Source organism: Crocuta crocuta, unplaced genomic scaffold (genome assembly GCF_008692635.1).
Source record: "Crocuta crocuta isolate KB4526 unplaced genomic scaffold, BGI_CrCroc_1.0 scaffold102, whole genome shotgun sequence".
In the NCBI taxonomy this organism is placed as follows: Eukaryota; Metazoa; Chordata; class Mammalia; order Carnivora; family Hyaenidae; genus Crocuta; species Crocuta crocuta.
In genome coordinates, this window is record NW_027530019.1 from 11,989,716 (window position 1) to 12,016,128 (window position 26,413).

The 26,413-nt window shown below is 39.8% G+C and overlaps 2 protein-coding genes across 11 annotated transcripts in view; one reads left to right on the top strand and one right to left on the bottom strand.

Moving 5' to 3' along the window:
• The window catches only part of NDUFAF1 (NADH:ubiquinone oxidoreductase complex assembly factor 1), a 30,278-nt gene extending 13,185 nt beyond the window's left edge, over positions 1–17,093 (top strand). For 5 of the 6 annotated variants that reach the window (XM_077764640.1, XM_077764639.1, XM_077764641.1 and 2 more), the window contains 2 exons: positions 10,329–10,403; positions 11,147–12,022. In XM_077764640.1, the coding sequence (XP_077620766.1) occupies positions 10,329–10,403; positions 11,147–11,296 (225 nt within the window). In that variant the 3' untranslated portion in view covers positions 11,297–12,022. Of the gene's footprint in view, positions 1–10,328; positions 10,404–11,146; positions 12,023–16,404 lie in introns of those variants that run through there. The other variant, XM_077764642.1, reaches the window with a different exon arrangement.
• Positions 12,351–26,413, bottom strand: part of NUSAP1 (nucleolar and spindle associated protein 1) — a 46,858-nt gene continuing 32,795 nt past the window's right edge. For 3 of the 5 annotated variants that reach the window (XM_077764638.1, XM_077764634.1, XM_077764633.1), the window contains exons 6-11: positions 26,199–26,308; positions 21,867–22,054; positions 19,937–20,094; positions 17,423–17,539; positions 14,470–14,578; positions 12,351–13,292 (exon numbers count right to left, since the gene is read on the bottom strand). In XM_077764638.1, the coding sequence (XP_077620764.1) occupies positions 13,199–13,292; positions 14,470–14,578; positions 17,423–17,539; positions 19,937–20,094; positions 21,867–22,054; positions 26,199–26,308 (776 nt within the window). In that variant the 3' untranslated portion in view covers positions 12,351–13,198. The remainder of the gene's footprint in view (positions 13,293–14,469; positions 14,579–17,422; positions 17,540–19,936; positions 20,095–21,866; positions 22,055–26,198; positions 26,309–26,413) is intronic. The other 2 variants (XM_077764636.1, XM_077764635.1) reach the window with 1 other exon arrangement.

Sequence of the window (26,413 nt, forward strand, 5' to 3'; positions counted from 1 at the left end):
TCATATGATATTTGTCTTTCTCTAATTTCAATTAGCATAATACCCTCCAGTTCCATCCATGTAGTTGCAAATGGCAGCATTTAATTTTTTGATTGCCAAGTAATACTCCATTTCGTGTGTGTGTGTGTGTATGCATGCCAGATCTTCTTTATCCATTCATCCGTTGATGGACATCTTTCCATACTTTGGCTATTGTTGATAGTGCTGCTATAAACATTGGGGTGCATACGCCCCTTCGAAATAGCATACCTGTATCCCTTGGATAAATAGTTGTGCAATGGCTGGGTTTATTGGTAGGGTAGTTCTATGTTTAATTTTTTGAGGAACCTCTATCCTGTTTTCCAGAGTGGGTGCACCAGTTTACATTCCCACCAGCAGTGCAAAAGAAGTCCTTTTTCTCTGCATCCTCACCAACATCTCTTGTTGCCTGAGTTGTTAATGTTAGCCATTCTCACAGGTGTGAAGTGTTATCATTGTGGTTTTGATTTGTATTTCCCCTGTTAATGAGTGGCGGTGAGCATTGTTTGATGTGTCTATTAGCCATCTGGATGTCTTTGAATAAGTGTCTGTTCATGTCTTTTGCTCATTTCTTCACTGGATTATTCATTTTTTGGGTGTTGAGTTTGATAAGTTCTTTGATAGATTTTGGATACTAACCCCTGATCAGATATGTCATTTATAAATATCTTCTACCATTCCATCGGTTGCCTTTTAGTTTTGCTGATTATTTCCTTTGCCATGCAGAAGCTTTTTATTTTGATGAGGTCTCAATAATTCATTTTTGCTTTTGTTTCCATTGCCTCTGGAGACATGTTGAGTAAGAAGTTGCTGTGGCCGAGTCCAAGAGGTTTTTGCCTGCTTTCTTATCAAGGATTTTGATGGCTCCCTGTTTTAGGTTTATGTCTTTCATCCATTTTGAGTTTACTATTGTGTGTGGTATAAGAAAGTGGTCCAGGTTCATTTTCCTGCATGTCGCTCTCCAGTTTTCCCAGCACCATTTGCTGAAGAGACTGTCTTTATTCCATTGGATACTCTTTCCTGCTTTGTCAAAGATTAGTTGGCCATACGTTTGTGGGTCCATTTCTGGGTTCTCTATTCTGTTCAATTGATCTGTCTGTTTTTGTTCCAGTACCATACTGTCTTGATGGTTACAGCTTTGTAATACATCTTAAAGTCCGGGATTATGATGCCTCCAGCTTCGGTTTTCTTTTTCACGATTGCATTGGCTATTCGGGGTCTTTTCTGGTTCCATACAAATTTTAAGATCGTTTGTTCTAGCTCTGTGAAAATGCTGGTGTTATTTTGATAGGGATTGCATTGAATATGTAGATTACTTTGGGTAGTATCAACATTTTAACAATGTTTGTTCTTCCTATCCAGGAGCATGCGATATTTTTCCTTTTATTGTGTGTGTCTTCTTCAGTTTCTTTCATAAGCTTTCTATAGTTTTCAGTGTATAGATTTTTCACTTCTTTAGTTATCTTTATTCCTAGGTATTTTATGGTTTTTGGTGCAATTGTAAATAGGATCAATTCCTTCATTTCTCTTTCTGTTGCTTCATTATTGGTATATAGAAATGCAACCAGTTTCTGTGCATTGATTTTTTTATCATGCAACTTTGCTGAATTCATGGATCAGTTCTAGTAATTTTTTTGGTGGAATCTTTTAGGTTTTACATATAGAATATCATGTCATCTGCAAAGAGTGAAAGTTTGACTTCCTCCTGGAGAATTTGGATGCCTTTTTATTCCTTTGTGCTGTTTGATTGCTGAGGCTAAGACTTCCATACTCTGCTGAATAACAGTGGTGAGAGTGTACATCCCTGTCATGTTCCTGACCTTAGGGGGAAAGTTCTGTTTTTCCCCATTGAAGAAGATATTAGCAGTGGGTCTTTCATATATGGCTTTTATGATCTTGAGGTATGATCCTTCTATCCCTACTTTCTTGAGGGCTTTTATCCAGAAAGGATGCTGTATTTTGTCAAATGCCTTGTCTGCATCTATTAAGAGGATCATGTGGTTCTTGTCCTTTCTTTTATTGATATGATGTATCACACTGATTATCTTGCACATATTGAATTAGCCCTGCATCTCAGGTATAAATCCTGCTTGGCTGTGGTGAATAATTCTTTTAATGTATTATTGGATCCAGTTGGCTAATATCTTGTTGAGGATTTTTGCATCCATGTTCATCAGGGTATTTGGTCTGTAGTTCTCCTTTTTAGTGGGGTCTTTGTCTGGTTTTGGAATCAAGGTAATGCTGGCTTCATAGAAAGAGTTTGAAAGTTTTCCTTCCATTTCTATTTTTTGGAACAACTTCAAGAGAATAGGTGTTAACTCTTCTTTAAATGTTTGGTAGAATTCCCCTGGAAAGCCATCTGGCCCTGGACTCTCGTTTTTTGACTACTTATTCTGTTTCTTTACTGGTTATGAGTCAGTTCAAATTTTCTATTTCTACCTATTTCAGTTTTGGTAGTTTATATGTTTCTAGGAATTTGTCCATTTCTCCCAGATTGTCTATTTTATTGGAGTATAATTGCTCATAATATTTTCTTACTATTGTTTGTATTTCTGCAGTGTTGGTTGTGATCTCGCCCCTTTCATTCTTTTTATTTTTTTTTTTATGTCTTTATTTTGAGAGAGCTGGGGAGGGTCAGAGAGAGAGGAAGACACAGAATCTGAAGCAGGCTCCAGGCTCCGAGCTGTCAGCACAGAGCCCGATGCAGGGCCGGAACCCCCCGTGAGATCATGACCCGAGCCAAAGTCAGACGCCCAACTGACTGAGCCACCCAGGTTCCCCTCTCCCTTTTCATTCTTGATTTATTTGCATCTTTTCCTTTTTCCTTTTGGTCAGACTGGCTAGGGGGTTATTATTTTTGTTAATCCTTTCAAAGAACGAGCTCCTGGCTTCATTGATCTGTTCTACTGGTTTTTTTGTTTGTTTGTTTTTTGATAGCATTGATTTCTGCTCTAATATTTATTATTTCCTGTCTTCTGCTGGTTTTGGGTTTTATTTGCTGTTCTTTTTTCCAGCTCTTTGAGGTGTAAGGTTAGGTTGTGTTGTGGTAGGAACCCCTCCCTAAGGAGAGAGGGAAAAAAAAATGAAGAGAGGAGAGAAGTCTTCAAGGTCACCTAGATAAGCACCCAGGGGCCTACATCCCCCGTTCTTGTAAACTGAGACAACTTAATCAGACTGCATGTTTATGTGTGTTACCATATAAGGGAGACAAAGAAATAGAAAATGTATAAAAAAACTATGCCATGTGATGTGTGCCACTCAGTTATTTGGGTACGAATCCAACTGAGCGGTGCCAGCACGAATAAAGTTGCTTCCTGGAAAGAAAAGCCTCAGTGTCACGTCTCTCTGTGAGAGAATCCTGCAACATTGCATCTGAGACCTTTCTTCCTTCTTTAGGAAGGCCTGGATTGCTATATACTTCCCTCTTATGACCACCTTTGCTGCATCCCAGAGGTTTTGGACTATGATGTTATCATTATCATTGGCTTCCATGTACTTTTTAATTTCCATTTTAACTTCTTGGTTAGCCCATACATTCTTTAGTAGGATGTTCTTTAGTCTCCAAGTACTTGTTATCTTTCCAAATCTTTACTTGGGGACGATTTTGAGTTTCATAGCATTGTGGTCTGAAAATATGCATGGTATGATCTTAATCTTTTTTTACTTGTTGAGTGCTGATTTGTGTCCCGGTATGTGATCTATTCTGGATGTTACATGTGCACTTGAGAAGAATGTGTATTCTGCTTTAGGATGAAATGTTCTGAATATATATGTTACGTCTGTATGGTCCAGTGTGTCATTCAAAGCCATTGTTTCCTTGTTGATTTTCTTTTTAGATGATCTGTCTTTTGCTGTAAGTGGAATATTGAAGCCTCCTACTATTATGGTATTATTATCAATGAGTTTCTTTATGTTTGTGATTAATTGTTTTATATATTTGGGTGCTACCATGTTTGAAGCATCTATGTTTACAATTGTTAGGTCTTCTTGGTGAATAGACTCCTTGATTATGATATAATGCCCTTCTTCATCTCTTGTTACAGTCTTTATTTTAAAGTCTAGATTCTCTGATATAAATATGGCTACTCTGGCTTTCTTTTGGTGACCATTAGCATGATAGATGGTTCTCCATTCCCTTATTTTCAATTTGAAGGTGTCTTAGGTCTAAAATGGGTCTCTTATAAACAGCACATAGATGGATCTTGTCTAGTTATCCATTCTGTTACTCTGTGTCTTTTGATTGGAGCATTTAGACCATGATGTTTAGAATGAGTACTAAAAGATATGAGTTTATTGCTATTACATTGCCTATAGAGTTGGAGTTTCTGGCAGTGGTCTCTGTTTCTAGTCTTTGTTGCTTTTGGTCTTTTTGTTTTGTTTCATCTTTTCTCCCATCAGAGAGTCCCCCTTAAAATTTCTTGCAGGACTGGTTTAGTGGTCATGAACTCCTTTAATTTTTGTCTGTCTGGGAAACTTTTTATCCCTCCTGTTTTGAATGACCATCTTGCTGGATAAAAAATTCTTGGCTGCATATTTTTCTGATTCAGTGCATTGAATATATCCTGCCACTCCTTTCTGGACTGCCAAATTTCTGTGGATAGGTCTGCTGTGAACTTGGTCTGTCTTCTCTTGTAGGTTAAGGACTTTATTCCTCTGGCTGCTTTCATGATTCTTTCCTTGCCTGTGTATTTTGTGAATTTGACTATGATATGCCTTGACGATGATCCGTTTTTGTTGAATCTAATAGGAGTTTTCTGTGCTACCTGGATTTTGATGCCTGTGCCTTTCCTCCAGTTAGGAAAGTTTCTGCTATGATTTGTTCACATAAATTTACTACTCCATTTTCTCTCTCTTCATCTTTTGGGACCCCTGTGATTCTGTCAGGTTGTTCAAAGAAGCTTGATAGATTAAATAGGGAAAGATAAGAATAAAAGGAAAGCATTTGAAAATTTGAGTACAATAAAATAGAACAAAATGAAATGATGGAAGTAAAATAGAATTTTAAAAATGTAGAAAAATAAAAATATAGAAAAAAATTAACAATATTTGAACAAAAATGGAAAATAAAAATAATTTTTTCTTTCTGTATTCAAGGATAAGAAAAAAAATTGAATAAAAGGACTAGCAAACAGAATAAAATACGATTGAAATTACATCTGGTTTCCCGTAGAAGTCAAACTGTGAGGCACTTTACAGTCCGTAAACCAAGCAGAAGTGACTTGTGGTATGTTCCTCCTCAAGAGCATGGTTGGCCCAGTTGGGCAGGGCTTAGTGTAATGGCTCCATTCTCCACAAGATGGTGCTGCTTGGGTTACTGGGGTGAATTGTTGTGGCATGTGTAGGGGTGTGGGGTGAAAATGGCATCACCCGACTACCCAGTCTCTGGTATCAGAACTGTGTTCTCCCCGACCAGCAATCAAGCACCCCTCCTTTGTCTCTGGCTTCTGTCCACTATCCGCTTCTACAGTGCCCATGACCAAGCCATCAGGCTGCCAGGAGGAACCTCCCTCCTGAGTTTTATCTCAGATGGAGATGTGTTTCCCAGCCCTCACTTCTAAGGGACCGTGGCTTTGACCCGCTCAGACCTTCTGGGAATGGGTCTTGCTGAGCAATGGCTGGGTGCTGGCCTGCCTCCCTGTACATTCTCCACACTATGCTGCTGCCCATGCCCAGTGACTGCGGCTGGGTGCCAGTCCACCGCAGAAAAAGTTCATGTGATCATGTAGCTGTGTTTCAGGGATTATGGTAAATCACAACACACATCTGGAACCAGGCTTAATCTTTAAGGTCCTTGTTCCAACACCAGTGAATGTGATTGTTCTCTGGGGCCTGCTTGGACCTTTCTTTGTGGGGAGGCCACATAGCCTTTATCAAATGTCCTTGTAGCAGGGGAACCGCCTCTCTCCTTGTGGCCTGAGGACCTCTTGGACCTTGCTCTCTGCTTCTGGGGATTTGCTCTTCCTACTAGAGTTCCACCAGGTATTGAGCCACAGATTTCAGACACTGTGCTCCTGATCTTTCTATAGTCTTAATGGAATTTAAACCCTCTCCTTTCTCCCTTTTTGTTCAGACCCTTGTGGTTGTTTCCACTTTTACTTTTTCTTTCTAGCTGCTTTTGTAGGGGGTTGCTTTTCTTAGTACTCTCCCCACAAGCAAAAACAGCTCCCTGCCCTCGGTGGCTTCTCTCTCTCCCAGTTCACCTCTCAGCGCCATGTACCTGCTGAGTTCTGTGGTTCAGGTTGTGTAGATTGTTGTGTTAATCCTCAAATCAGTTTTCTAGGTGTGCTAGATGGTTTAGTGTTGATGTGGCTGCATTTCAGGGATGAGAGATGCCAAAAAGATCTTCCATGCTATTCTGCCATCTTGGTCCTTTCCCCCAGATTTTTCTATTTGCATTAAAAAATTAAAAAAATTTTTTTCAACAAAAATGGTATTGTGTCAGTGCTGTTTTATAATGTGTTGTTTGCTGAATTTTATATACAACTTCTGAAAGATATTTTTTATTTTAAATGTCTGTATGATATTATATAAATAGAACAGTTTACCTAGTTTTTCCTTTATTACTGGACATTTGGATTGTTTTCAGAGTTTTTCACTGTGAACATTCCTAGAATAAATGATATGTAGATTTTTAGGGCTTTGCACACTGTCAAATTATTGTCTGGTATTACTGCCATAAATACATGTAGTCCTAACTTTGGCTGGAAAGAATAGCTGTTTACAACAGCTTTCTAAATTATTAAGGGAAAGTGTTGGGGAAAAGATTTTTTTTTTTTAATCAACGTGTTATCAACCTACAATGTTGTATTAGTTTCAGGTATACAACAGTGATGCACCATTTATATACATTACTCATTGCTCATTACAGTAAGTGTAGTCAGTCACGAGTGGTTTTTAATTAAATGTTACTAACTGCTTTTCACTTCTGCATGAATAATTCTCTTTGAGTAAATAAAAGTGAGATGCTTAAATATTTACTCTGATTATAGGGAGAAAACCGGGAAAATGATGGAAAAATTCTTCAGTTTACTGTCCCTTATAGAGAGCAACTGCTCATCCCTTTTTTTTATGCAAGATTTAATGTTCCTTCTTAGCTTTTTTATCCAGCTTAAAAAAAATTCAGTTCCCTTGTAGACAGTGGTCTTAGAGAATTGTTTGTCAAAAAGAAGAGATTAGTTTGAGGAGACCATCGGATGGGTGACACATGATCCTTGAATGGCAACTAGGTAGCCTTGATTCCATTTCCAAAATATGTTTTGAATAATGAGGTAGATGAAGTGCAAAACTAGGGCACAAAATGAAAAACTGACAGGGAGGTGGTGTCCCCTCCAGGTTTGTCTTACAGGAATGAAGTGAGCAGGTGAAAGAGGGCATGATTACATTTAAATCTGCTCTGTGAGCAGTGTGATCTAATGCGGTGGTGGTTTGGAATCTGAGCTTTGAATTGAGCTTGTTTTTATGTGCAGAACTGTTTTTGGTGATAAATAATCTGAACAGCACATTAAAATTTTGGTTTAAACTTCAAAAATCTAAAATGACGTACAGTGAGAAATCTCACTTCCACTCATGTTCTTGATGACTCTTCCTGCCCACCCACTCTAGGGTGCCACTTTCAGTAGTTTCTTTTGTAGGTTGGCAGTTTTGTTATGCAAATATAAGCAAATGTGAATACATGTTCTTATTTTGTCCAATTTTACTCAAAAGCAAAAATAGCAAACTTTGTGCATCTCTGGTGCTTGTTATTATTATTATTTTAATTTAAATCCTAGAGAGCTTCCCTATCACTTTGTGGAGTTGTTTTTCACTTTTTGTTATTTTGTTTGGCATTTAAAAAAATTTTTAATGTTTTTTTATTTTTGGGAGACAGAGACAGAGACAGAGAGACAGCATGAGCAGGTGAGGGGCAGAGAGGGAGACACAGAATCTGAAGCAGGCTCCTGGCTCTGAGCTGTCAGCACAGACTCCAGCATGGGACTTGAACACACAGACGGCGAGACTATGACCTGAGCTGAAGTCGGATGCTTAACTGCCTCAGCCACCTAGTGCCCTTTTTGGCACTTTTTAAAAATGTTTTTGAGCGAGCGTGCATGCGCATGCTTGTGCAAGTGGGGAGGGATAGAGAGGGGGGAGTAGAGGATCTGAAGTTGGTTCTGTGCTGACAGCAGAGAGCCTGGTACTGCCAACCATGAGATCATGACCTGAGCCAAAGTTGGATGCTTAACCAGTGAACCACCCAGGCACCCCTGGCATTTTCTGTTATATGGAACTCCCATAGTTGATTCCTGTATTAATAGCAACGGGTTCCCAATTGCTTTGGTAAATTTTTTAAAAATTTGAGAGGGAGACAAGCATGAGCGAGCAAGGGGCAGAAAGAAAGGGAGAGAGAATTCCAAGTGGGTTCCACACTGTCCACACACAGCCTGATAGGTTAGAACCTATGAACCATCTTATCATGACCTAAGCTGAAATCAGGAGTCAGATGCTCAACCAACTGAGCCGTGCAAGCACTCCCTAATTGCCATAGTAAATTTTTTTTTAATTTATGTTTATACTGTGGGTTCTTAGATTTTTTCCCCTAATAAATTATAGAGGTCTGCCCATTCCATCCTGTGTAGATGTACATTAAGAGAAACAGCTGCACAGTATTGTATGGATGCAATGTAATCTTTTAACTATTCCCCTATTTTTCTTTTTTTGTTTTGTTTTTGTTACTAGAAAAAGCTATACTGTTATATGTACTTTTCAGAGTCTGTAACATAAACTCCTAAAAGTAAAGTGTAGGTCCAAGTTATGGCATTTCAAATTTTGCTAAATATTGCTGTTTTCTACTGCTCTGTGAGACATTACCATATACCGATCAGCTTCAAAAGACCCACATTAGCTCAGTTTGATAGGTCAGGAGTTGGGACTTGGTATGACTGAGTTCAGTGCTCAGGGCTTTAGAAGGCTGAAATCAAGGTATCACCTGGGCTATATTCCTTTCTGGAGGCTTTCTGGGGAAGAATCCACTTACAAGCTTATTCTGGTTATTGGCCAAATTCATTTCCTATTATTGTTGGACTAATGTCCTTGACTGGTTATCCGCTGAGCACCACTCTCCTAGGAGCTGCCTGCATTCCTTGCCTTTCGTTTTTGTTTCCTCCACCTTCAGAGCCAGCAGTAGAGGGTCTCTGCCCACTGAATCTCTCTCATACTCTTAAGCCCTTGTGCCAGTCCCTCCTATGGGCTCAAGTGATTACCTTGTGCCTATAGAGGATAATATTCCCTGCATTAAGGTCTTCCGCTTTAGGACCTTACTTGTGCACAGTCCCTTCTCAGCAGCGGAGGTTGGCGTGAATACCTGGAAGAGGGTGTGTGTACACAGAAGGGGGACTCTTGGAGCCTCCCAGTTGCTGGCCACGCTTAAGAATTGTACCAATCTGCACGCATACCCACTGTATACAAGTGGGCCCGTTTTCCCCCTTCCCTGTTTCCTTTGGTTGTTAAATCTTATTTTTTAAAGCTTTGTATTTAATAGATTTTTGTTCATAAATGTTAACACATATTTAATTTATCCTTTGTTGTTGCTGTCAGAAAGTTCAGTTGTACTCTATCATTTTTCCTTTGGGATTTCTGGCTTAGAATGGTATATATTGGTTTCTTTCTATTTTTAAAAGAAAAAAATTTTTAATGTTTTTATTTCTGAGAGAGAGAGAGAGAGAGAGAGACAGCATGAGCAGAAGAGGGTCAAAGAGAGAGGGAGATACAGAATCTGAAGCAGGCTCCAGGCTCTGAGCTAGCGGTCAGCACAGAGCCTGACACAGGGTTCGAACCCACGAACTGTGAGAACATGACCTGAGCCCAAGTCGGAAGCTCAAACGACTGAGCCACCCAGGTGCCCCTACTGGTTTCTTTCTAGTACTTCATTTTTTTTTTTTAATGTTTATTTTTGAGAGAGAGAGAGAGAGAGAGAGCGCGAGCGAGCCTGTGTATGTGCCTGAGCAGGGGAGGGGCAGAGGGAGGAGGAGACACAGAATCTAAAGCAGGCTCTAGGCTATCAGCACAAAGCCCAACATGGGGCTCCAACCCACAAACTGTGAGATCATGACCTGAGCTCAACTTATGGAGCCACCCAGGAGCCCTCTAATACTTCATTTTTAAAAAATGTTATCTATGATCCTAATGACTAGCCACTTGTTATAACTGCATGTATTAGAATTATAACGTTAGAATTCATAACATTAAACTATTATCTTTGCAATTCCATACAACTGCCTCAGTTCCTTACATTTGAGCTCTAAAGTAAATGCTTTTTCTTTTTTTTTCTTCAGATTCCTTTCTCCAAATTTTTCTTCTCTAATCAAGGAAGAATCCGGGATGCCCAGTACCAGCTTCTGCTTGACAAGGTAACATTTTCCTGTACTTTCACTCAGAACTGTTCCCTTTAGTGAAACAGAACTCCTGTAAGGATCATTTCAGTCCATTTTTGAGGGCTGGCAAATGAAAGCTGAAACTTCTTGAGGCCATCCCTGTTGTTCCCACATGGAGGCTGACTCAGACCTATCTTTGTGAGCCAAACCTCCATCCTGGAGGAATATCCTATGGTCATCATCATTTCAGCCTACTTACATTTTAACTCCAAAATAAGTGAAAAGTATTAGAGTTAAAGAGGGCTGGAAGTAATCTCCATTAGACATCCATGCTGACCTTACCCGTTGTAAGGGGCACTACTTTGAAGACAGGGAAGAGGAAGTAGAAAATCAGCCCTACACTTCCCATTTGCTACAGCATCTGAGAACTCTGGTGTACTTGCTTGCTGAGGGCTGTTAGTGTAACAACCCAGCTGTATTAAAATTTTAATGTTTATTTTTGAGAGAGAGAGGAGAGAGAGCCTGTGCGTACACGCTAGCAGGGGAGGTGCAGAGAGAGAGGGAGACATAGAGTATGAAGCAGGCTCTGTCAGCACTGGGCCCCACGTGGGGCTCGACCCTATGAACTGCAAGATCATGACTCCAGCGGAAGTCAGATGCTTAACTAAGCCACCTAGGTGCCCCAAGACCCAGCTATATTAATCACCTCACGAACTTGCAAACTCCAGGAATGATATCTGTGTATGAGATTTTGATCAATTGCTCTATTTTAAATGTAGATCTCTTCTGTTGGATTCACCCTGGCTGATAAAGTAGATGGTCCATTCTTCCTGGAAATCGATTTTATTGGAGTTTTTACTGATCCAGCCCACACAGAAGAATTCGCCTATGAAAATTCTCCAGAGCTTAACCCAAGACTTTTTAAGTAGTAGAAATGATATGGTAATTTTATACTACCAAACGAAGTATTATCCATGATGACATAGACAAAATAATTTTTCTTTAGCGGCTTCCCATTAATGGCTGGTATGTGTTCCCTGAGACAAAGCTAAATGCTGTGGCCAAGAAAAGCCCGATAGAGGGAGACAGAGCATGCAATCAGGTTCTAAGCTATACTTCAGCTTAAAGAATACAAGTCCTGATGTAAAGAACTTAACTGTTTTGGGTTAGAATGATTCCTGTTAGGAACTATTCCTGCACAAGTTGTTATAGCTTTCTTGTGTTTTCTAACCCTTCATTTGAGGAAAGGAGACTGCTAAAGATTGCTATACGCTTCAGTGATTTTTAGTATATTCACAGAATTGTCAATCCATAGTATAATTTTAGAAAATTCTATGGAGCCTAAAAAGAAACCTTAATTGAGTGCTCTAGCCAGGCACTCCATCTCCCATATCAGGTATCTACACATCTACTTTCTCCATAGGTTTATCTTCTCTGGATATATCCTACAAGTAGAATCCGATAGTAATGTGAACTTTCATGTCTGGCAGCTTTTCACTTAGCATAATGTCTTTGAGATTCACCCATGTTGTATCATGTTATCATGTACTAAAAAGGAATGAAGTACTAATAACTTTTAATCTGTTCACTAACGGACAGCTAGATTTTCTCTTTTTGGCTACAATGAAAAATACTGCTGTAAATGGTATATACAAGTTCTTGTGTGGATATGTGATTCTACTTCTCTTGGTGTGTATGTATATGTATACATCTAGGAAAATTGCTGGTTCATATGGTAGACCTATATTTAATACACTACCAGCCTGTTTCCCAATGATCTCTGCCTTTGTAATAGCAAAATCTGAATATATTCAACACCCAGGAGCATATGTCAGTGTTCTCTGGGCTCACATGTCTAAGTGTAACAGAATTGGACAGGTGCTGTGAAAAATACAAAAGGAGGACATGGTCATTTCTTAGGGTGGGAAGAGGTGGTAGGAAAGGATGCACAAGGAGTACAAGTAGACGCCTATTAATCTTAGCTGGTCAACTCAATCTTGGAAGCCAGTTTATTTACAAAGAATCCAGCTACCACCATGAGAAAACAGTTATGAAAATCTTAATTAGTACAAAGCTCAGAAGCTCTACCTAGCTGCAACAAGCATGGCTATGGTGCTAAACAACTCCAGTCTTTTTTCATAAAGTGAATTAAGAGGTCAGTTTCAAAGAGCATAATGATTCTTGAAGTAGCAATCCTCAGATTCCAGTACAGCCCTCTTTGTTTTTAAATAAGCAAGGCTAAAATGAGCAATAGAGTTTTTAAGAATATGTTAAGTGACAGATGGCAGTTACATCAAGTGATCTGAATGAATGTGCATAGGTAACCAGACACTTCACATAGGTGGAATATTAATCCCATAACCAATCCATATGGCCCCCAGTTTCATTACAACTACTAGATTCTCTAGAGGAGCAAGAGGTAAACTTTCTCAACTTAGCCTACTCATAACTTGTTATTGGTACAATTTCTACTTAAGCTTCTGGTAGAACTACCTACCATCGGGGTAAATGCTTTTGCCTAGAACAGGTTTGCAGTTATGTTAATATTAGAATCAGCGGAGGGAACTTCACATGAAAAATCTAGGTTAAGAGTCTAGAGGAGTCGTCTCCGTTCAAAACTGAATTGTACAGAGACTTAAGTAAAAACCACTTAAAGACTATGTGAGCTTTAAGGTTAATAATGTCTTCAGAGATGTAGCATGTTAACCCACTGACACTACATAGATAGTGAACAAAGAACAGAAAAAGGTCTTTTGATTAAAGTGGGGAAGACAGAAAAATATTTACAAAAAGGATTCAGAATAAGGTAATATTTACAAGACATCAAAAAATTAATCTTCAGCCATAATGAGGCCTCTTCGAGCTCCCAAAACCTTTGCTTTTCTCTCCTTTCGTTTTTGCTCATGTTGCTTCCGTTGTTCCTCCCTAAAGAGGGACAGATACACGTTAGGCTCTAGTGAAGCTCTGCAAGAATCCAGAGTACCTGTTGTTAAAGCACCTGTTGTCACACTCCCGTCCAAGCTTACACTGACCTCCAGCACACTTGGATGAACACGCTCTGACAGGACACTCTCTTCTAGTGGCTTGCTGGATAGAAGCCACACCTGTAAGTCATTTGTGTACAAGGGCTAGAAACTGGTATTTTTCCTTTTATGTTAAAGCAGCACCCTACAATGAAGCATGAAACTGGGACATAAGGCACCTTGGTGCCTTAATTTGTTTTAAATGAGAAATCTCTACTTTTGGAAGTCGGAGGTCAGGCTCAAAATCATAGTCTGGTAAAAGTGCCTGAACTAGAATCACGGTCTACTGAATGAAGCCAGTGTATTTTTCTGGAAGCGATTGGGGATTCAGACAGGGAGGGTCTCAAGATCATGTTAATGATTTTTTTTTTTTTTTTGAGTTTTATTGAAGTAACCTCTACACCCAATGTGAAGGAACTCACAACCTGGAGACTAAAAGTTGTATGTTCTTCTGACTGAGCCAGCCAGGTGTTCCTATGCTAATCTTAATAGCGAAGTTAGTAAAGGTCTTGGTGGCAGCTGGCTATAGGCAATTCAGATAATGGGCAACCCTGCATCAGGAGAGTTTCATGGGGGGGGGTGACTCCACTAGCACCTGCCGAAGGCCACGGCAAGCTCTGTTTTCAACATGGTTTTCACGCAGAAGGAAGCCTCTTAGGATCATTCTGGGATTTCCTCTATCTAGTGTAGGGCCTTGAAGCCTAGTAAGCCTGGTTTCCTTGGGAGTGAAGAATTTACATCTATCTGGTGGTCTGGGCACTTGGAATGGTGGCTGGAGGGAGGTCCAGGTGCACTGTTTGGGCCAGCGGGTCCTGTACGAGAGCAGGGTCCCCTTCTGTATCACCTATAGAGCTTTGGAAACAGTGTGGTTACTTTGGCCCCACCTCCCACTTACCGAATGAGAAACCACTGTGGTGGGGCCTAAGCACATATACCTTTAGGCAGTTCTATATGTGATTCTACTACTACTCTTCTTAAATACCACTATTACTCAAACTTTCTGTCCCTCAGAGGCTTTCTTTTTGTCTGTAGTCTTTCAACATTAAAAGAACTATAGACCTGCATAATTATGTACTCACCTAGTCTGGAGAGGAGGTTGTTTGTAAGTTTTCTTGTGGAAGCTAACTCTGTTTACATGTTCCTTCAGAGAATTATTTTCTTTAGCTTGTCCCCATGGTTTCAGTTTTCCTAGTTTAGGAGAGACAAAGATTTAAGAAGATTCTTGTATTTATATTCCCATTTTTATTCTATCTGGGACTACTTGCTCATTACCAATATTTTTACTTTGTTTTTATAGATATTTGCCAGTATAATTCTATTAGCTTTAATTTCATATTCCACAGATAGAAATTGCATTTTCCCCCTAAAAATAAAATTATGTCCAACTATTTAATCCTTGGAAAGTCACAGATAGTCCTAATACTACAAAAACATTTTTTTTTAATGTTTCACTTATTTCTGAGAGAGAGAGAGCAAGCGAGCAGGGGAGGGTCAGAGAGAGAGGGAGATACAGAATCAGAAGCAGGTCCAGGCTCTGAAATAGCTGTCAGCACAGAGCCCGACACGGGGCAGGAACCCACGAACCGTGAGATCATGACCTGACCCAAACTCGGACGCTTAACCGACTGAGCCACCCAGGTGCCCCCCAAAATATCTTAATACTAAATCCGATTACACAGCACATTAACAAAAGTCATCACAACCAAGTAGTTTGTCCCAAGGTTGTTTTATGTATTTAACATTATAAGGTAGTATTTCATCTATGCAGTATGTTATTACTGTCAGCTAGTAAAAAGTATTTGGAATGGAATGAGTGGGACTACTTTGTTAGCTTTAGAACTGGGACCAGATTTCCAAATGAGTATACTTTTACTTTATTTGTATACTTCTCTGAGTGCCAAAGATTGTTATTTGCAATTCTCCCCCCACCCCCTTTTAAAGTTTATTTTCAGAGAGAGGGAGGGAAAGAGAGAGTCCCAAGCAGGTTCTTCACTGTCAGCACAGAGCCCAACTCTGGGCTCTAACCCACAAACCCCAAGATCATGACCTGAGCCAATACTAAAAGTCTGATGCTTAACTGCCTGAGCCACTCAGGTGACCCTGCAGTTTCCCATTTTATGAAAAAGATCTTCACACCCATCTTACCATTTGATCCTTTAAAAAATTGAAAATAAAAATTAAAAAATTTTAATGTTCATTTTTGATAGAGTGCAAGAAGGGGGAAGGGCAGAGAGAGAGGGAGAGGCAGAATCCAAAGCAGGCTCCAGGCTCTGAGCTGTCAGCATAGAGCCCGGTATTGGGCTCAAATTCAAAATCCATGAGTGAGATTATGACCTGAGCCCAAGTCAGAGATTTACCTGACTGAGGCACCCAGGCACCCCTCATTTGATCCTTTTAGTAACTGCTGACATAGTATTTATTTTTCCTTTCCTTAAGGAACTAAGTGACTTATCTAGGGTATAAAAATACTAAGCAGCACAGATGAAACTCTAAGCCAGGTTTTCTGTTGTTGTAGAAATTACTGGTGGCCAGAGCTATTGCCTAAATACTTTCTGAGCACCTGATATGTGCTAAGAACTTTTCTGAGTACTGGGGATGTAGCAGTGAACTAAGCAGTCAAAAATCATTGCTCTTTTGGGCTTACTCTCCAGTGGTAGAAGTGGATTATAGTCAGGTAACATGTATCAGGTAGAGTACAAGTTATGAAGAAATAGAAAACAGTGGGGGAGGCAAGGGAGGTAAGCCCTCTGAGTTGGTGACAGTTGAGAGGATGCTGCATTAAAACAAGGGAGCAAGCTGTCCAAAGGCCGGTGGGACTAGTATTCCAGGTGGAGCAGAGGGATAACAAGTTCAAATACCTAGAGGTGGGAATGAGTTCAGTCTGTCTGAGGAGGTTAAATACCAGTGTTATTGGCACAAACTCTGGAGAGGAGGTGATAATCAACTTGGGGAAATTATGAGAACCCTTAGGAGGTTCTGAGCAAAGCAGTGACATGCTCTGATCTGTTTTTCAGGTTGGAGTGGGACCAAGAGGCTATTCTACAAGTCCCCAAGAGATGATGACAACCTGGATGAAAGGGACTTGCAGTGGAGGATGAAAATATTTGGGGTCAAAGATCTGTATCAGAGGTAGAGCTGAAATGACCAGCTGATGCACTAGGCATGGGGTCTGAGAGAGTGAGGAGCCCCTAGGTTTCTCCCTGACAATTCAGTAGATAGAGGTGCTAGGGCCACATATGGGAGGGTGAGCTGTGGGATGAGAGGAAAGTAGTTTTGCTTTGGGACTACAACTGACTTACCTCTAATTAAGATTTGTTTAGTAATTTAAACACTATTGGAAAAACATGGTTTGTGGGAAGTCTTATTGTTTAAATTTTAGAATCACTGAAAGATCACATTAAGTACTGCTATTTTAAATAGATACACAAATACTTTAATATATGCCCAATTTATATGGGCATTCATATGTCCAATAAAGGTCCCAGGTTGTTAGGGGCGCCTGGGTGGCTCAGTCAGTTGAGCATCCGACTTCAGCTCAGGTCATGATCTCAAGATTCATGGGTTCGAGCCCTGTGTCAGGCTCTGTGCTGACAGCCAGCTCATAGCCTAGAGTCTGTTTCAGATTCTCTATCTCGCTCTCTCTCTGACCCTCCCCTGCTCACGCTGTCTCTCTCTCTCGTTCAGAAATAAATAAAACGTTAAAAAAAAAAAAAAAGGTTGTTGAATTGGTAGATTCCAGCATGGAGTCATTTGAAAGTTGTAAAGAAAACATTTATTTACCCATAGACCAATTTCCAAGTTTCTTGATTTTGTCTGATATTTTATTTCTTTGCCAGAACACTGCTTAGAAGTTATGTCTTTGATTAACAAAAATGTAAGTGAATCAATTGCTTAGTATTTGCTGAGTGGTATGGGCCCTAGTGGAAGGAATTCTAGGTGTTCAAGTATGGGAATCTTTCACATCCTCAGATTTGCACAACTATTTAAACTTAAGTCTTTGCACATCTTCTATCTCGGCATATTCCCACATACCTTTGTGTGGCTCGTAGTTGAGGGGACGAGACAGACTTGCTTTGAGATCAAATACTGGTTTCTTGTTGGACACTGGAGTCTGCGCTGCCTCAGTTGTCAACTTGAATGGGGTAACAACTACAAAACCAAAGAACAAAATCCCAGGGCTTAATTAGAACAAAGGTCTATGAAGTTTTTTATTGAAGTACCACTTCTCAATGTTAAGAATATAATCTATATCAATAGTCTCAAACATGTAGGGTTAAAAAGGAAAAGGGGAAAAAAGAATAGCCTAGGAAAGCTAACCACTGAGATTTGCTTCTCTTGTGACCAGCTCCCTGAATAGTCTCATTATTATGGTATTTCCTAGGATCAGCTGGGTATTGAAAATCCGGTCTTAAAAAACTGGGTAAATTTTCAGTCTGGGTCCCTGATATTATTTACCACTTAAAAATATTATATATTAGTAGTAACATTTTCATTCACATAAACAGATATAAAGTCTGCAAGGAACCTTATCACATACAGATGAAAATATCTGTGGCTCTAGTTTTTTAATAAAAGTTATTTAAAAATGTGAATTCTCATACCATAAAGTTAATATACCAAGATGGTAGGACTCAGCCAAATATCTGCTACAGTTGGGCACATTTTATAATTCTTTCCCATCACAGGCTATACTTAGGCTATTGTCCTATGTTAGCACTTGCACGTATATATGAATAAACAACCAGGATCTGATCTAGGACCACCCACTTAAACCAGAGAAGCACAAAACCCCTGTGCTTAAGTGATCCCACTGTGTCACTACCAGGTGCCGGTGGTGGTGGGGAAAACACTGGGGCTGTCCACAATGCTGATGAGAATTTAAATGGGTACAGTTCAACCTGTACAGTGGCCATCTGCAGCCCTGTGAACCAGCAGTCCACCCTGTGTCTGCAGAAGCTCTTGTACGTGTATGGGAGACATGGTTAATAAGAATGGTACTAACACTATGCGTAAAAACAAAAGTTGGAAATATCCACATGTCCATGAGCAGTTAACACAGATAAGTTGAAGTATCTCCATACTAGTGAAGATGAACAAACTTTAGCTAATTTATCAAAATGGATGGTTCTTGAAACATACTGAGTGAATGAAGCAAATCATAGGAAAAAAAGAATCATATAATTTTATTTCCTTTACATAAGGAAAAACTTTCTGATAGTTGGGGGAAGAACTATGCCACCCTAACTGGAGACACCCCTGAATTACCATGAGGAGAAAGCTCAGAATATGGTGAACATTTAGTTTCTGCCTCATGTTTTTATCTGTGAGCATTTGTGAGTCCATTCTCATTATGAGGTAAGTGGCTGCTACTCAGTTGACGCCAGCTCTCTGTAAAATAACACAGTCGTTTCTTAGCCAGGTCCACTCAATTTTTAGCACTGCCCTCTGCCCAGTCCCTTTTGTTCCACACTGTAAGAAGATTTAGAATATTATGTGGATGGGTGCCTGGATGGTTCAACTGAGCATCTGACTTTGGCTTAGGTCATCATTTCGTGGTTCGTGAGTTTGAGCCCCACATCCGGCTTGCTGCTGTCAGCTCACAACAAGCTTTGGGTCCTCTGTCCCCCTTTCGCTACCCCTTCCCCTGCTTGCGCTCTCTCAAAATAAACATTTAACAACAACAACAAAATATGATGTCATATGGAATGTTTGCTTGCTGATGTAAATTAACAGAATGGGAATTAAAGAGTTCATTTAGAGGAGGAATCATAAACTTAACTGTCCCCACCATTTTGAACTCTTTTAAAATGTAGTTGTCAGCCTCACTATCTTTAAGGTATCGAGAAATTCTCAAGAGTCTCCCCACTGATTATTACTGTAAAGCTCCTGCTGGATTGCTCTAGTCTCAGGGAAGCTGGCAGCCCTTTCTTTGTGATCAAGGCTCTTCAGGAGGACTCTTGTGAGAATCTTGACATACTCTGTTCTAATACAAGCCTCAATCTGCTTGTTGGTGGGTTTTTTTTTTTTTTTTTTTTTTTGAATTTCATACTGCTATTGCAGTATTCTGTTGAAAACCAACTGGTCATTGTAGGTACTAATTAAGTAGACTGTGTGTTGAAGAATATCTACATGGCTTATTCTGGCTCACTATCTACTGGCCCATAGTGTGGCATTTATTTCATGAATTCCGGGATCCTGTTAGTTTCAGAGTCCCGGAGGACCAGAGGCTGTAATGAATACCCTGATCCTCCTCCTAATCCCTGAGTCTGGAACGGGACTGAATGCTCTTCAGGGAGGGTTAGCATCTTAGGACTCCTTGTAGACAAGAGGGAGTCCTCTGGCAGATAATTTTTTTTTTTTTTATTTTTTTTTTTTTGTTTTTGGGGTTGGTTTTTTCCTCACCAATATAAAATGAAAAATATGCCATAGTAAAATTTTTGCTTTTGTTTTTATGGATATGGAAAAGCTTTAAGTAAAAAGATATAATACTTAATTTCAGGAAGTTACATGGCTTAAAGATGAAACAAAGTTTTTGTTCTGTTTTACCAGAAGCAGAATTCCCCTTTGTGGTCTTCAGCTTGCATGTCTGAAGCACAGCCTGGCCTTTTGGGGTACTCCCAGCCATGGTCACATGTGGAGACTTCCTGGCTGGAGTCTTGGTCAATGACCGTTTATGCTCATTATCTTTGGTAGTGGCTGAAAACCTAAACAGGACAGTGGAGTACAAGATATTAGTGCTTTATGTCAAGAGTAACTTGTATCAAACACACACCTATCCATCACCAAAGAGCAAAAGGGCTCAATAAATACTTATGTGAATGAACCTCTTTTGCAGAATAAACATTTGAAAACACTGATACTAAAGCAAATCATTTGTCAACCTTTTTGGTAAAATATGGTTTTATATTCTCTGCTTTCCTTGCCTTGGCCAAAAACAGGACAAGGCAAAGCTCAAAGGAGCTGCCTGTGGGGCTCAAGTTACAGTTTAGGGAGTACTTTCTCCACCTGAAGATGGCAAATCAGAGGGAACAGGAGACTGCTATGCCAAGTAACTGATGGGAACAGATCTTACATCTTCCTAGAAGAATGCCATTCATTGAATTGTACATAGCCCATTTTCTACTTCTAGCAAATTGCCATAAAGGTATTTCATTGTTTCTATGATGCATATTTTCTATATTAATGTCTGAAATCGAGATATGTTTAATAATTAGCAACACATCATAGCTGGCAGTGATTTTTTTTTAAATGTTTATTTTTGAGAGGAAGAGAGCACTATAGGAGGGGAGGCAGAAGAGAGAGGGAGACAAAGAATCGCAAGCAGGCTCTGCATCATCAGCACAGAGACCAATGTAGGGCTCGAACTCACAAAACATGAGATCATGACCCGAGCTGAGACCAAGAGTTGGACACTCAACCCATTGAGCCACCTAGGCGCCCTGGCAGTGATTTTTCTTAGTGGTTCAGAAGATAATGGTGAACCTCTGGTTGATAGGGTCTTAGATTCAATGAAATTCAGAAATGACAGATATAAGTAGACATGGTGGTGGGGTTTAACAGACAAGACCCTCTGGACTTCTAACTAAAGATGTAGTGGTAATCCTGAATCCACACTCTAAATTATTACAAAACATTCTATAGCACTGTTAAGACACTGCAGTGTAGCAAGGACTTGCCCCTGACCATGTGGTTCTTAAGTAGTATTAAATACAATCAGAACTGCCAAGTAGTTCATGGGTTGGGGGAAGTGTTTCCAGGCACCAGGTCTATTAGATACTGCAAATGCCCTTGAAAAAGGAGAGAACAGGGATACGTGGCTGGCTCATTTGGTAGAGTGTGTGACTCTTAATCTCAGGGTGTGGGTTTGAACACCACATTGGGTGTGGAGATTATTAAGAATAAAATCTTAAAAAAAAAACAAACCAAAAACAATGTTTTTGTATTAAAGAAAAGGGGCCTGAACATCTTCATCTCTGTGATAGTTATAATTGGTGGCTCTCTTGCTATCAGGAAAGGCACAAGAAAATACAGGGATCAATAAGGCATGATAGATGTGACACTGCAGTCCCCAATCAATGGGTTACAATATTTCTACTTTAGGACGAATCAATTTAGTTCACTGCACTGAGAGACTTTCTGTAGGAATTTAGCTTCAACTTTACATTTAAGTCAATGAAAAAATTTCTCTTTAGAGATCTGTACAGGCATGCATTGAACTAATAAAATGAATATCCATTTATATCTTTTATGGACCAAATGTGAGCTTAGAGAAATTCGATAAAAGAATACGGAACACAAATATAAAGAAAAAAAGATTAGAACTTATAAAAACCATCTGTTGATCTTTCTCTTCTGATCCTCTTTGCCTTCTTTTTCATCAAGATAGAAACAAATTTGATGTCATCTACCTGAAACGTATAGGAAGCAGTAAAGCTTTGAGACCTTGTCCTTGATTATATTTTGGAGCTCTTCTTACCTGACGTTCATTTTAGTTGCTGATAGAACAGGACGCTTGGTGGGCCCCTTCCCGCACAAGGTGCTGCGGCCTGCGGCCCCGGAGGGCCGGCCCTGTGAGCGGCGCTGGCTGGTAGGAGTACAAGCCACAGGGAATCTTCCCCGGAGAGGAACTGGGGTCACCACCATTCCCTTAGTGACGGGCGGCTTCTGAAGAAAGATACTTGTTCAAGTTTGGCTTCTTAGTGTTGTCTCCAGAGCACCCCCATTCATTCCTCTGTTACATCCCCACTTTTAACCCCACTTGTTAGCTTTCCTTCTCACCACCTTATCCTATTCCTAACTGACAGGTGGGCTGGGCACTGCCTTGCACCTGTATTGCTATGATAACTGAGTTAGGAGTAACTTCTGGTTGTGCTGAGTAATGTGTGACAGAAAGCCTTTCCAAGCTGCCATGAAGCCAGGTATTAATCTGACTAGAGAATGTGGCTAAATAGTCCCCTGTGGCCAGAAAGGAGGATAAGTAGCTTCTCTTGGACATGTGGTATCTCTGAGAAGGTGATATGCAGTTTACTCAATAAACTTGAAGAACCACCTATTATATAATTAGCATGTGGAATCTACAACTAACTCCACCCCTACCCCCACTACTCTCTAGTGGTTTCTTAAAGTTCTTTAAGAACAAAACAAGGGGCACCTGGGTGGCTCAGTCGGTTAAACGTCCGACTTCGGCTCAGGTCATGATCTCATGGTTTGTGGGTTTGAGCCCCGCGTCGGGCTCTGTGCTGAGAGCCAGTTCAGAGCCTGGAGCCTGTTTCAGATTCTGTGTCTGTCTCTCCCCTGTTTACACTTACTCTGTCTTACTCACAAAAGTAAAGATTAAAAATAAAAAATTATAAAACAAAAAACAAATGAGGGACGGAGGGAAATGCTCCCTTTGAAATGGCGGGAAGGGTCCTCATGCCCGATCTCTTTAGATATTGTCAAGGCACACAGAATAACAAGGTTTTCCCATCACTAGTTTAAGCTGTGTTGCCAGCGGAAGAAATACAGCTTTGTTAACTGACAACAGTGGTCAGACTACTTAAATTGTTAAGACAGAAAAATGTTCATTATATCTTAGGAAATACAAGCAGCAAGAGAATTATGTTAACTTCTCACCTCAACATACAAGCAGAAGAGATTCCAATGTGAGACAAAGTTAAAACCAAAATATTTAGTAAGTACACATCTGTACCTTAAGCCGAGAGCCCAGGTTAGATGTAACAGGCACACTCTTCTATTTAACCACACTGTTTTGCTGCCTTCTACCTGTCTGCCAAGATTCCCAGTTCCCACCCTGTGTCTCCTCACAGTTCACCTGGTGTCAGGACCATCAACTCTACGTCTTTGTTTGAACAACTTATAATGCAACTTATAATGTAGAAATGATTCTACTAGCCCTAACCAATCTTTCTGACTTTTTCTTCAGGTACAATATTATACCACTGATTCTAATAGTACTAGTTCATGTTGTTAGCAATGCATGTAACCAGTTCCTTTCTTTTATCAATAAAAATTCTCTTTGGTCCTAACAAAGAGCCCAGTCATACCTATACACAAAAATGTGGATTAAGGATTAAACACAGAGGAAAATAATAAAAGCGGTCATTTTTATGACTTTGAAACAGGATGGGCATAGCAAAAAAACAGACCCTTAAAAGGAAAAGGTGGATAAATTTAACTTAAAAAAAAAAAAAAACTTTCACAAGATAAAAGACACCATTAATATAGTTAAAAGATAAACTGTAGGAAAGTATTCATGATATAGCATTAATATAAATGGATGACTGCATAAAATTTGAGAAAATAAATTCACCAAAAAACCCCAGCCAATTATAACATATAAACATATACTGACCAAAGAAATGACAATTCAGTTGGAATTTTTCCACATCATATTAAAAAAGATTTTAAGATTTCATCATTTCTACTATTGGTAAAATAAACAAACATCTTGGCGCACAATGTTTCTTTTTATTTTTTAATTTTTTTTTAAATTTTTTTTTTTAATTTATTTCTAGGAGAGAGAGAGAGAGAGAGAGAGAGACAGCGTGAGCACGGGAGGGTCAGAGAGAGAGGGAGTCACAGACTGAAACAGGCTCCAGGCTCTGAGCTGGGAGTCAGCACAGAGCCCGACGCGGGGCTCGAACCCACGAACCGCAAGATCATGACCTAAGCGAAAGTTGGATGCTTAACCGACTAAGCCACCCAGGCGCCCCACAATGTTTCCGATATTTGTAGAAAGCCTTTGGTAACTAAGTCAAATAGGTCTCACTGCTTAATCATCAAAGTCAAGATTCTGTCTAGGATCTCTGCTTATTTATTATTATCCTAGACTATCCAGTGATCAATCCCAAAACATGTCTACTGTCAAGAAAAACTTCCTATCAGCTATGGTGATAGATCTATTCCTTCTACAGTGGAGAGTGGACATGAGATTTTAGAACTAAACTCATTCAGATGGGGCATCAGTAAAAAATAATTTGCTCATGTATTCAACACATCTTCAGGGCTACACTCAAGTTTATGATTGAGGTAGTTGTTCTGCCCTTAATTTTTACCTGGAAAATTCACTTACTCATATTATGTAGTATTATAGAAAACTTGGCTTTCAATCAAGTACTTAAGTAGACCTAGTTTCATGGTAAGGAAAATGAGTGGCCTTGCTGCAGACATATTTGCAGCCAGCTCCTGCATGTGCAGAACAAAGGAACTAGATGTTTACTTTCTGTAAATGATCAGTATGGACCTCCTGTCCAGGATTCAACGGTGAATGTAGTGATACCTGGCCCTTGCTAAAATTTAAGATAATGTTATGGGCATACTGAGTATCTTTTCTCTGATTCTCCACCCACACTGTTAGATGGAGGCATTCAAATGCAATGGCTTGGCTTTGTCGTTACTAGCTGGTTGATCAACAATATCTTCGACTATGTAACAGTGGTTTCATAGTTTAAGTGAATGTTTCTTACTGTAGATTCAGCTTCTCACTAAGAAGTTTATGGTTTAAAACTTTTTTTTAATATTTATTTTTGAGAGAGACAGCGTGTAAGCAGGGGAGGAGCAGAGAGAAAGGGAGACACAGAATTCAAAGTGGGCTCCAGGCTCTGCAGTGTCAGCACAGAGACTGACATGGGGCTCGAACTCACCAACTGAGATCATGACCTGAGCTGAAGTTGGATGTTTAACCAACTGAGCCACCCAGGCGCCCTTTTAAAAAAATTTTTAAATTCATCACCCAATGTGTTTCTCTATTGGCATTTGTATCAGAAAACTCAACACGGAGTTACTGATAGTCAGATGCCACCGAAGCACCCATCTTGTTCTGCCCCTTTTAAATCAATTTTATACTGTTTTGTGTTGTAATACCACAGATTACCTCCAATTATTTTTGAGAAATAAGTAGGTTGTATGTATTCTTAAATTCGAAAATGTTTCCCGGCCCTCTCAGTGGCACCTCTTTTATACCAGATACCATGTAAGACAATAACAGGAAGTTATCGACTCATTGCTCTGGTAACTCAACTTCAAGGTTGATTTCTTCACCTTTTCTTACATGAAGGGACCTGGAGTCCAGCAAAACCTGGACAAAGGGGCCCCCGGGAAGCTCAGTTATCAGGAAGCCTTAAGTTGGCCATTGCAAGCCATTCTTTTTCCTTTAGGTTAGATACAGAGAAAGAAGATGGCTTCGCCCATGAATCAGTCCGTCCTCAACAAAGATAATAAGCACAATGTGTGAATGTTGAAGACAGAACAACTTATTGGCACTTTGGAATTCATTCTCTTTATGTTTGTTTATTTTTGAGAGAGGAGAGAGAGCGAGAGCGCGAATAGGGGAGGGCAGAGAGATGGAGACACAGAATCCAAAGCAGGCTCCAGGCTCTGAGCTGTTAGAACAGAGCCTGACGCAGGGCTCCAACTCACAAACCGCAAGATCATGACCTGAGCCAAAGTTGGACGCTTAATCAACTGAACCACCCAGACGCCTCTGGAATTCATTCTTTATAGTGAGGTCTCCCTGTTTTACTTAGAGAGTTTTGAAAATTTTTATGGTGGGGGGAAGCAATTTCAGATAATAAATATACATTAAACTCAAATCCATTTCAATGGTAGAGTAATAAAAAGCTGGCTGTATTAGCTACGGTACCAACATTAAAATCAGTACCATTAACATAATTTTAGAGGCACTAGCTGACTCACTTGGTAAAGCATGCAACTCTTGATCTTGGGGTTGTGAGTTTGAGCCCCATGTCGGGTGGAGAGATTACTTAAAAATAATAAAAAATAAAAGTACACAATTTTATCAGCATACCTTCAGTTCATTAAATGAATTGTGTTCTTCAAAATGTTTCTTTTTTCTCTCAATATATTGATCAATGGACTCCATTTCCTTAAAACGAGCCTCATGAAGCTTCTTAAAATCTAGAATGTTCCCCAAAATATGAAAATTAATAACAAGACAAACCCATTTATTCACCTTCCCTTTGTCTTTGTTAACACTTATTTTCTTCTCTGCATCCCTGTCAA